Consider the following 12310-nt stretch of genomic DNA (forward strand, 5'->3'; position numbering starts at 1 on the left):
TGGAAGATCCCATGTGCCACAACTAAGACCCAGTGCCTCCAAATAGATTTTTTTTAAAAAAAGAATAAAAAGAAGTTTAAAAATGCTATGCATTATCCTGAGGAGAGCCATGGAAAATTCTGAAGCAGAGTGATAGGATCAAAGCTGTGCTGCACAGATAAACTGAAAGTGATGAGTGAGTAAGAAGTATAATAATGAGAGTCTAAAAACAGGGAAATCAGATATAAGGGAAACGAAGGAGCCTGAGTATAAGGTGAAAAGCTCAAAGTCAAGAGGGGACAGTAAAAATAGAAAATGATGCATGCAAGAGCTAGCTAACTTCAACATCCTTCTTTAGAGTAGGCAACAGATAATACTAAATTATTCCATATTTTTTATAAGGGACATTCTCTTCTCTACAAGCTTTTATAAAGCAACAAAGCACTAAATTTCCATTTCCAAAAGTACTGTTGGTACAGTGACTCCAAGATTTTTAATACCGCAATCAGGAATCCAACAAAACCAGAGTACATTGCCTCAATTTAGGTAAATGGTTTAATCATTCACTTTGAGGGCCTCCAAACTAACTCTGCAGTAAAACAAAAGATATTAAACTCATAGAAGAGCTATTGAAATTTGGGGTAACAAGCTAGCAAAGGAGTTATTTAAAAAAAAAAAAATACACTCAAGCTTAAATTTGGAATAGGCTTTTCATGACAAATCTCAAACAGGTATCTGTCAAGTCTCTGGAAACAAAACACTAAGTTCCACTTTGTTTCAACACTCAACCTCAGATGACTTATCACAGCAGCAGTTTAAAGAAAGGAAAGTAAAGAATACACTCAAATCCCAATCTTGGCTCAATGCAGACAAAATCCTACTAAAAGCAGGGGTAAAAAGGAAATAGGGCCAAAAAGGAACAAATAACCATCTTTCCAGCTAGATAAAATGTGACTAATTTGAAAAAAACAAACGGGATAAGCGTGTCAAAGGTTCTCACTATCCTCTCCTTTGTTCTTTCTCTAAGTTTGGCAATTTTAGATTAAGTGTCAGGATTTCCTGCGGCAGAGAAATACATACATAATCAAAAACAGAGGCAGGGAGCACACATCTCTGGGGGAGCTATTCAGACAGTTTTTCTAGCAGTTATTTAAATAAATTATTTGCTGTATTTGGCTAAAGAAAAATTCATATCCTTTTTTATTAAACATGCTCTAACAAATTTGATCTTTCAGTTGCTTTTAATTGCTTTTAAATATTTCAAGCATCCTTTTTAGAAAAATTCTTAGAAAGCAGGAACAAGTACTTTAACTAAAGCATCCCAACATATGCCTATCTTTCTATCTTCAAACAAGTGGTATAGCCTACAACTCTGCTAAGGACTTCAAGAATTGATAAGCCCAACTTCCCCCAAGTCTTCCTTAACAATATTAACACACTAATTTCTACTTCTGAAATTAGAAACTTATAGGTAAACTTTACTCACAAACATGCATAAGGTCTATCTGATTTCCCAACTACATGAAAGCTTAGAAAGAGTGATCTGTTTCACACTTTTCTACACAGATATTCACTACAAGAAACAGAAAGCTTTTTATAAGGTAGGTGTCAAAATAGCAACATAACATCAAGGGGAGAAAAAAGTTAGTTCTTTGTCCAAGGATGGCCCTCTACCTGACTGTCCTACTCCACCTCTTTACCCCCAAAAGAAAACTAGTCGCAGCCCCTTCAGGCTCTCCTTTACCCTGAGGAGTAACCCTGTACACTCAATAGATGTCAGGTGCTTTGAAAATATTATCTTTGAACCTTAAATTTCTGAAGTAGGTTTTTTGCTGTTGTTGTTGTTAAGGAAGCCGAAGCTTGAAAACTATGGTGATCTGAATCCAGCTCCTAAGTTTGGAAGCTTCTGCCACCCTACTAGGCACTGAAGCAGATGCCCACGTAAGTGAAAGTTGCTCAGTCGTGTCCAACTCTTTGCAATCCCATGGACTATTATAGTTCAGGGAATTCTCCAGGCCAGAATACTGGAGTGGGTAGCCTTTTCCTTCTGCAGGGGATCTTCCCAACCCAGGGATTGAACCCAGGTCTCCCGCGTTGTAGGCGGATTCTTTACCAGCTGAGCCACAAGGGCCCAAGAATACTGGAGTGGGTAGCCCATCCTTTCTCCAGAGGATCTTCCCAACCCAGGAATCAAACCAGGGTCTCCTGCATTGCAGGCTGATTCTTTACTAACTGAGCTATCAGGGAAGCAGATGCCCATACTTTGGTATTAAAAAGAGACAGGAACAAAAAATCAATATCTCACAAAGAATTCAAAACAAAAAAGAAGGAAAAAACCTCCATGTGTGCACACCTAAATATTCAAGAAACTAGTACTAAGTTAATAAGTTCAGACATGCCATCAGAGATGCCAATTTAAGGAAAGAACTCATATAGAACCATTTAAAGTATTTTTTTAAAATAGAGTATTTCCCAAAAACAACCCACCAAGTAAAAAAGCAAACATGAAAAAGAATTTCTTGTATACAAAAGAACTTTTACAAAGATAAGAGAAACACTGAGAGCCAGTCGAGCCAGTCAAATACAAAAAATGCAACTAAAAAAAATTCACATTCAATTACCATGTTAAAATTTCAATATCAACTGTAATCAAAGAAATGCAAATGAAACAAACAGTGGAATCCCCATTTTTCTATGTGTTGGTTCCATGTGTTGGTTGTTTTTAATTAACAACACTCACTTGTGAACAAATGGAGACAGAATGAATGGGTATAACCTTTCTGAATGGATATGTTGATGTGGTCTTCAATTTGAGATTGTACAGGCCATTTGAACCCTGAAATCTACTTTTAAGACCTTACCCTGTAATCAAGATTTATCTAGAAAGATGTTTAGCCAGCATTATTCAGTAAGAAATAACTCCATAATCACAAGAAGACTAAACAGATGTGGAAACAGTGACAGACTTTATTTTCTTGGGCTCCAAAATCACTGTGGATGGTGACTGCAGCCAGGAAATGAAAAGGCTATGAGGAACCTAGACAGTGTATTTAAAAGCATCACTTTGACAACACAGCTCCATCTAGTCAAAGCTATGGGTTTTCCAGTAGTGAAGTACGGATGTGAGAGTTGGACCATAAAGAAGGTCGAGTGCCGAGGAATTGATGCTTTCAAACTGTGCTGCTGGAGAACACTCGTGAGAGAGTCCCTTGGACACAAGGAGATCAGACCAGCCCATCCTAGAGGAGATCAGCCCTGAACATTCACTGGAAGGACTGATGCTGAAGCTGAAACTCCAATACTTGGCCACCTGACAGGAAGAGCCAACTCTTTGGAAAAGACTCATGCTGGGAAAGACTGAGGGCAGGAGAAGGGGGTGACAGAGGACGAGATGGTTGGATGGCATCATCCACTGACATCGAAAAAACTAAGAACAATGGTGAATTTTGTTCAAATTTCATCAAAATTTCTCTCTACCTTATCATTCAAAATTCAAACCCCCTCCCACCATTCTGATAAAAGTGATCCAGCTTTTACTCCAGCTCATAAACCCAGTCATTCAAAGAGGAAAAGAGCAGCTCAAGGGGTGCCAATTTCACCCCTTTACAGAGTTTCATATAGGAAGCTTTTAAAGTTTCTAAAGTGCCTCCACAGATTATCTACTTAGTAATCCAAAAAAAAAAAAAAAAAAGCTCTACCAGCTTGCTAGGGTAGATATTTTCTTCAGGAAGGAAAAAATGTTATTCCATTCTGAAGACCATGGAAGTTTACAGTATTCAAAATTAAAATAAGTATGCTCTTATCACTACCCAAGACTCTTCTATGAAGACTACAGAAAGCGGGGGGAGCTTTTTATGGGATTCATGATTAGTGTGGTTTCAAGTCCATCACTTTTCAGGCATTCCTGTGCATACAGACATAAATTACATTTTCCGCCTTTACTGTTTGAAAAGCCAACGTTTTCTACTTGAAAACTGCCATGATTCATGCTGACTCCTGAAACTGAAATAAACAACTTCAGAAGATTACTTGTCACATGATTAAATGATTCTCTAAAATGCAAGTTTATTAAAATAAAGGTAGCTGAGAAATATGAACATTTATTTTTATCTGATAAAACCTGAACAAAGACTTAACCACACATTATAGTAGTAAGTACCACCAAACACAAGGTATGATACTGAGTTAAGCACTTTAATCATGTTTAATAACCCTAATCATGAACACATTATCAGCATTTCATAGATAAAGTTAAAAATTTACCCACCACTCCTGACCACACTAAACGGTCCACATTACAGGGGAAAAAAATTAAAAGAAACTTTCTGACTGCAAATATACACATATATTAATATAACAGAACAAGCAGTCCACCTGGCATATTCTTACCTATACATTACTGTATCTTACACACAGCTTTATAATTTATGAAACACTTGTACCCTCACCTCATTTGTTTACCACAACAGGCCTTATGGGATGATTATCACTACTGCATGTGAGGGGTTTCAAGCTCAGAGTTTAAATGAAGTCACTCAGGTTTTGATTCCTCATTCTTTATCCACTACACTATCTTGATTCTCTATGGTTAAAGAAATACTGCCCCCACAATCAGTATTATACAACAAAAAGGTAAAACCTGCTAGAGAGCCTAGATTAGTATCTTTCATCAGTTACACATTTCGCCAAGTTATTAGTTATTATTTATTCTGATGCCAATCATAGAAATACAAGTTGTACAAATAACTTTACTAAACTGGTACTTTAGCAAGGGAATCCCCTAGATTCTACTGTACTGACCAGAAGACTAACCCCAACGTCTAACTTTATTAATTCTTCTTTCTACAATATCCACCTTTTCCCTTTCTACTTTAAAATTTCCCACTCCACTTAAGTGATTTGCCCTACCTTTACTTTTTAACTGTCCCATCTTCTCATTAGTATGATTTCAGGCTTCATTCAATTTTACCCAGTCATGACTGTGATACGTGACAATCTGAATGAAAAGAGGCCCCTACTCTCCTCCAAGTCTGGTGAGGAGCAGTAAGAGTACCTCTGAGTCATTTCTGTGACTGTAGAACAGTCTCAATCACTCCCTTCAGTGGCAATAACTTAATTCCTCCAGAGGAAGGTTTTAAGAATAAAATCAAAGCATGATGTTTGAAGTGCTTTATGTATCAAGTATTATCCTACTGACACTATATCCTCAGGTTGGTCTTTTTTTCTAGATATCCACTTTTAAAGCTATGGAGAAAGCCCTCAATAGGTCTTCTGTATCATGGGTGATAAAGAAGAGTAAAGGGTAGCAAGAAACTTACATGAGTAATGAATTGGAGGATCAAGTTTGGTTATTCTATATTCACATCTATCTTCCTAAAGTTAAATAATGCCCCAAAGAGAAAACAATACAACCCCAAAATGGCTAGACAATCAGAATACCATCACACTTTAAAAAAAAAAATTTTTTTAAGCTGTTTCCCTGCACCCACTCTAGAGAAAAACTCCTTCTGTAAAGCTGTAAGTCACTATTATAAAAAGTCTAACTTCTATTCCCACCTGTACATTTCTGGCCCTTTGATAGACTGCCAAACAGCTTTACTTACAATTGTGTGTCAAAAAGGTCTTCCAATTAAGCATAAACAACATACACAATGCATAAGATGCATTTTTAAAATGCATTTTACTACCAGGTCTCACAATTTTAACTATGTCTTGAACTCCAGCATCAAACTAGGTGACAGTCCTCCAGGTATACTCTTAGTAGCTGCTTAATAGCAGATAAATGGAAAAGGCACAATTTTGGCAACAATCTAAAAATGTCAAGAAACTTACTTTCACTTGTGAGTATTCCAAAACCCTATCCTAAAGTTAAAACAGAGAGGCAAACTAAAAATGAGTTTTAAAACAGGTGCATTCCACTTAAGGCCTGAATCTTATTTTAACTCCTGGTTTATTTGCCCTATAATAAGTGCCTCTTTACTATAAGGGAGCTCCTTCTTCCCCAAATAAAAAATGTGAAGAATTTCAAAACACTTTACTAAATAGATTTAATCACATTCACAGATTCTTATCATCCTACAAAGTCAACAGAAGAGTTCCTAGGTCTTTTATAAGGTCTTACAATCCTAAAAAGAATAAAAAACTAAAAGAGACACAAGCATCTTCCTAAGACTAAATTGCAAGAGCAGCACCTGACTCACCCCAACTCTTCAACTTTATCCAGAAAGCAGAGGGAGACAGAGTTTCTACAGCCGAAATCACCAGATGAGTACCTACTCATTCACAGCCTGTTTGCTCTTAACTTTAAGCACAAATCTCAGCCAATGTACTTAGTTTCTAATGTAGTAATGGGTGACTCAGAGAAAATTAGCAGGGAGAGGGACTATTTTGGGCAGTCATTTGATAGAAACGGCTTTCAAGTGAAGGACTAACTTCACACACACACACACACACAAGACAAAAACCTGTGAGCAGCAGACACAGCATTTAATAAATGATGACCCCGATATATCAAGTCTTAAGAATAGCATCTCTTCTCAATGTGCCATAGCCTAAAAACGATGTTCATAACTGTGAGTCATAAAGCAATGTTTCTCCTAATAAGGCAAGCACATAAAACGCTTTGAAACTACATCTAAAACGGTGTAAGTAAACAAACACGCGCACACATATTCCCAGGTCCAAAAGAGCTAAATTAACCAATCCATCGGCATTCCAGAACAACTAATGACTCGAGAATTCCAACCAGAATAGACTTAAGGCATACCTCTCTTCTCTGGGGGCATTTTTTCTGTGTAAACAGCTCTGTCAAGTGCTTTGGTTGGCAAGCAATAATAAAATCAACTTTATTTCCTGTTCCCTGTCCCTTAACAAAACTTCCAGTTTGTCCTCACCTCTGACATACGTTCAACACGTCCAAGGGCTAACGTGGATGATCAAATATATTTCTCATAAACGTTTCTATTAAAGGGAGTTTCTCATCAAAACGTTTTACATTTTACCTCACAGAACCTTTATCAGACTGTGGAGAGAAATTTGAAGAACACAGTTCACACTCAATATACTTAATAAACGCTTATCTATGTCATGGCCATACTTACCTAAGCTCAAGCTTTCACTAATTATAAGCCTTGGAAAACTTTATGCCTTTAAGTACCAACAAAATTCTCAATCAAGATTTCAGGCGTTCAATTCACACCACAGTGAAAGATCAAATGCTAAACTCCTAAAAATAGGGTGTTATGAGTAAGAGAGATACACAACACTGCCGCCAAAGCAAGTGCGTCTTCCAAGGGGCACGGGCGCTCCTTTACAGTAGGAGCTCACATTCAGCAACACCGGGGAGCGAAGGATCAGGTGACTTCACACCACCGACACTTTCAGCCCGATTGGGCCTCACTATGGTCTCAGTACTAGTAAACAGCTCAAACGCCCAGTTTTGACAATTAAATCGGAACTTGCATCCTAGCCACGCACTACCTGCAAGACCGGGTTCGGGAACTGCGGGGCCCCGGAACCGAAGCCCCGGGACACAGCCCTGGCCTGCGGACTGCGGTTCCCTCCTGGAAGGGTGTCTGGAGAGCCTCCCGACCTGGCAGCAAGGTGTCTGCTCCTCCCGCGCGCTGCGCGTCCTCCTCCACCGCCGGGCCCATCACGACCTGGTTAACCCTTCCTCCCTCTCCGCGCGCGAGACACAGGGCAGCGAGTGCCGGCCGGGTGACAGGTCGCCCGGGCGCGTCCGGAGCTCCCGAGGACACAGCCGCGCCGCCGCCGACCTCCCCTCGCCCTGGGTCTGCAGCCCCTGCTCAAGGCCGCCCCCTCAGGTCGGGGCCGACACCGCTACAGACACGCGGCGGCGGGCAGGCAGGGGGGCCGGGTCGGACGCAGAGGCGCGCGCCGCCCGTTCACCCGACAGCTGCGGGAGCCGCGGTCCCAGGGCCGCCCTTTTCAGGCCGCGCGCCGCGGGAGCTCGGGGCGCGGCGGGGCTAGGCCTGGCGGCCAGACGCGGCGGCGGGAGGAGAGCGGAGCCAGCCGCGGACGACGACCCCGCCGCCTGCGGCCGGTGCCCGCGAGCCCGAGCGGCCCGCGCCCTCTCCCCGCGCGGGCCTTGCGGCCTCCACCCTGCCGGCCCGTACCTAGGAGGGTCGTGGACGAGACGTGGTTAACCCCGGTGTTTGAGTCGCTGGTCCGCCGCCGGCGGCGCAGCCCTTGGTGCGGTTCTTGGCTTCGCGTTACCTCGTCCCCCTCCGCCATCTTGTACCGATTTAAAATTAACTCCCCACTGACGTCAAACGCCGCCGCCGCTTTATCAACCTCCCGGGAGCCGGCGGGGCACCGGCAGGTCCTAGCGCCGCCCTCAGTCTGCGCCTCCTCCTCCTCCTCCTCCTCCTCCTCCCCACGCCCTCCCTCGTCCCGCCCCTCGGCGCCGTCGCTCCGCCTCCTCCCTGCTAGCCTGCCTGCCTGCCCCTCGGTTTTCCCAGGCTTCCACTTTGGGGAGAAATTGGGCGGCGACCCCCACCGCAACCTTCTCGCACTCCCACCGCCCTAAAGTCAGGACCACACCCCCTGAGCGCTGTGTAATCGCAGGACTCTCCAGAGAACCAAGTCCCTCCTTCCCAATTCAGTAACCCAATTCTCTTTACGTTTCTTCTCCATAATTCGTTAACTCGTGCACCGCAAATGTTTCATACTCCTTTCCTTCTCTCCTTTTTTATCCCCCACCTCCTTCCCCAGTGCTAGTCTCCCCCTCCTTCTCTCGCTTTCCCTCCATTCCCGAGCTATTGCTAGTGGCCTGCTTTTCCTTTCGATCTTTCTTCGCACAAGTCTCTCATACCGTTTCCCACCTAGAGACCATCCTCTGCTTTGTCATAGCTCCCTTCTACTTGAGACCCTCCTCCTATCTTCTTAACTGTGCATACCCTTGCCCTCCTGCTCCTAGCCCCTCAAAGGGTCAAACCAGAACGCGCTCTAATCAGAAAATGAATTGTAGCAGGTCCTTTCCTAACTGATGCACCGTCTTGTGGGGATCCAGTGACATCCTAGAGACAGTTCGGGTCACTTTTAAAAATAAATATCTGCCTGTGGAGGCTTCTGTGAAACATGGTTTCTATTCTTTTGGATCTTTGCCCGTATCACCAGCTTCATTAGAAATTCCTTCTCTCTGGTAAAGGCATGTGTCCAGGTGTCCAAATTGCTGTCTTGTCCAGGTCTTTTCACAGCCTTTCATCTAGCATGACCTCTAGAAAAGCAATGCATCAAAGCTTGCAGAGTGCCATTCTAGAGGGGGTTTTGTTGGACTCTTTATTCATCTGTTTTCTGTGTCAATGGAAAGGGATTTGGAGTTCCTCCTGGGCGTGGTAACTCTGCATCTTGACTCAGTGACCCTGGGGCAACCCCCCAAGCCATGAGCCCTGCTTGATGATAGATTTCCTAATTTCCTATGATGGATTTCCTAATCTCCTATGAGACATCTATTTAATATTGCCCACAGTCTGCATTATGCATCCTCTCAGGTGTCAGAGAAGATGCAAAGATAAGTTATTTTTGTCATCAAAGAATAAACTTCCAGTTACAATTAGCAGTAAACTTAGCACCAGCATGCCCCATCAGGGACCCCTGGAAGGTTAAGGTTGCACTACTAGTCAAGAGACCTCCCAACCAGTGTTGTTCAGTTGCTCAGTCGTGTCTAATTCGTTGCGACCCCATAGATTGCAGCATGCCAAGCTTCCCTGTCCATCACCATCTCTCGGAGCTTGCTCAAACTTATGCGCATCGAGTCGGTGATGCCATCCAACCATCTCCTCCTCTGTCGTCCCCTTCTCCTCCTGCCTCCAGTCTTTCCCAGCATCAGGGTCTTTTCTAATGAATCCACTCTTTGCATCAGGTGGCCAAAGTATTGGAGCTTCAGCTTCATCATCAGTCCTTCCAATGAATATTCAGGATTGATTTCCTTTAAGATTGCCTGGTTTGATCTCCTTGCAGTCCGAGGGACTCTGCTGCTGCTGCTGCTGCTGCTAAGTCGCTTCAGTCATGTCGGACTCTGTGTGACCCCATGGACAGCAGCCCACCAGGCTCCTCTGTCCACAGGATTCTCTGGGCAAGAATACTGGAGTGGATTGCCATTTCCTTCTCCACCAAGGGACTCTCCAACACCACATTTCAAAAGCATCAGTTCTTCAGCGCTCAGCCTTCTTTATGGTCCAGCTCTCACATCCATACATGACTACTGGAAAAACCATAGCTTTAACTATACGCACCTTTGTTGGCAAAGTAATGCCCCTAACCAATGTACTTTCCAATATTAGACAGTTTATCTCATGGGCCACTACAGTGTGCTGGACAGGTCCCAGTCTCCTGACTCCAAGAAGTGTAAAGAAGCCAAAAGCAAGTACAGTCAAGAGATTGAGCACCATGGTCACCTCAAATCCATAAGTTTAAAAGGCCTTCCTTGGGCCTCCCTGGTGGTCCAATGGTTGGGAATTTGCCTTGCAATGCAGAGGACACCGGTTCAATCCCTGGTCTGGGAAGAGCCCACATGCAGTGGGGCAACTAAACCCATTAGCCACAACCACTGAAGCCCCTGCACCAAGAGCGCATGCTCCACAGAAAGAAAAGCCACCACGGTGAGAAGCCCATTGCACCACAACTACACAGGCGCTCCTGCTCGCCACAGCTAAGAACAGCCTGAGGGCAACAGTGAAGACCCAGTGCAGCTAAAAAATAAATAATTTTTTTTAAAAAAGGCCTTTCTCCATTTTCCCCATCAGTCATCCCTTTTCAATTTCTTTCTCTTTTTTTGGCTGTGCCAAGAAGCATGAGACCAGGGATCAAACGTATTCTCTCTGCCCTGGGAACACAAGAGTGTTAACCCCTGGACCGCCAGGGAAGTTCCTGTCTTCAGTTTCTCATCACAGTGAAATCTCAGTGATGCTGCAGCCTTCTTCTTCCCTCTACACCCAGCAAGTCCGGGTGATGTCAACTTTGACTTCTAAACCTCCCTCCAGCTCACCTCCTCTCCATCCCCTCAGCCTCCCTCTTGATTTGGACCTCATCATCTTGCTCTGAACTTATTATAACAACCTCCCTGTGGTTCTCCCCGTGTGTAGATCCTCCACACAGACTGACTTGAGTTTTCTTAGATGCAAATCTATTTCATGTGATTTCTCTGCTCAGGATGAAGTTCAAACTCTTCAAAAGAGTTGACAAGGCTTTTCATGATCTGAGCCCGACCTATGCATCAAGCCTCATTTTTCACTACTCTGTCATTTGTTCCTTCATTCTTTCATTTAAACAAAAGAATTTTGACACTGTTGTGTGTGCTGAACAGACTACTGACGAACAAGACAGACAAAATTGGTTTCCTTGGGGACTTCCCTAGAAGTCCCGTGGTTAAGACTCCATGTTTCTAATAAAGGGGCTTCGGGTTTGATCCCTGGTCAGGGAACTAAGATTCCACATGCCGCATGGTATGGCCAAAAAAACAAAATTGATTTCCTTGGGTTTCGTTACTTTCTACACCCCACACAGGCCTCTTCCACCACAAAAAAAAAAAAAGTGAGCATCCAGGGGCCCAAAGATCTATGCTGTTCTCTAGTACCTAAGCCAGTGCTTATTAGGGCCTCAAAAAATAGCTGAAAATAAATGAATGAATAAATTAATGCTGCTGCTGCTGCTGTTAAGTCGCTTCAGTCGTGTCTGACTCTGTGCGACCCCATAGACAGCAGCCCACCAGGCTCCCCCGTCCCTGGGATTCTCCAGGCAAGAACACTGGAGTGGGCTGCCATTTCCTTCTCCAGTGCATGAAAGTGAAAAGTGAAAGTGAAGTCGCTCAGTTGTGTCCAACTCTTCCTGACCCCATGGACTGCAGCCTGCCAGGCTCCTCCGTCCATGGGATTTTCCAGGCAAGAGAGTACTGGAGTGGGTTGCATTGCCTTCTCTGATAAATTAATGAATGGGTTACAATTCCGATTCTATCACTGATTTGCCTAGTGTTTCTACACTCCCAGGTCTTCTTTTTTTATAACTAACTATATAACAGGATTCTTATGGGATCAAATCAACGTACTGAGAGGATTTTCTTGACTGTTAAGATAGCCAACATTGATGGAATGTTTCCTGCTCAAAGTACTTTACATATGTTAAGTCATTTAATCCTAACAATAGTCTTAAGAGGTAAATGCCAATGTTACTTTCATCTTACAAATGGAGAAACTGAGGCACTAAGAGATTAAAAACTTGCCTAAGTGGCAGGACTGGCATTTGAAGGCAGGCAGTCTGGGTCCACAGCTTATGCTCATATCCACTGTAATGGTGTTCAGCTTACAGACTGTAA

The 12310-nt window shown here is 43.3% G+C and overlaps 1 protein-coding gene across 6 annotated transcripts in view; it reads right to left on the reverse strand.

Moving 5' to 3' along the window:
* The window catches only part of ATL2 (atlastin GTPase 2), a 67239-nt gene extending 58941 nt beyond the window's left edge, over window positions 1–8298 (reverse strand). The window contains exon 1 of one of the 6 annotated variants that reach the window (XM_043468358.1): window positions 8115–8286. In XM_043468358.1, the coding sequence (XP_043324293.1) occupies window positions 8115–8232 (118 nt within the window). In that variant the 5' untranslated portion in view covers window positions 8233–8286. Of the gene's footprint in view, window positions 1–7079; window positions 7104–7570; window positions 7790–8114 lie in introns of those variants that run through there. The other 5 variants (XM_043468361.1, XM_043468359.1, XM_043468362.1 and 2 more) reach the window with 5 other exon arrangements.
* Window positions 8299–12310: the final 4012 nt, after the last annotated feature.

The sequence above is a fragment of the Cervus canadensis genome, chromosome 5, assembly GCF_019320065.1.
Source record: "Cervus canadensis isolate Bull #8, Minnesota chromosome 5, ASM1932006v1, whole genome shotgun sequence".
Lineage (NCBI taxonomy): Eukaryota > Metazoa > Chordata > Mammalia > Artiodactyla > Cervidae > Cervus > Cervus canadensis.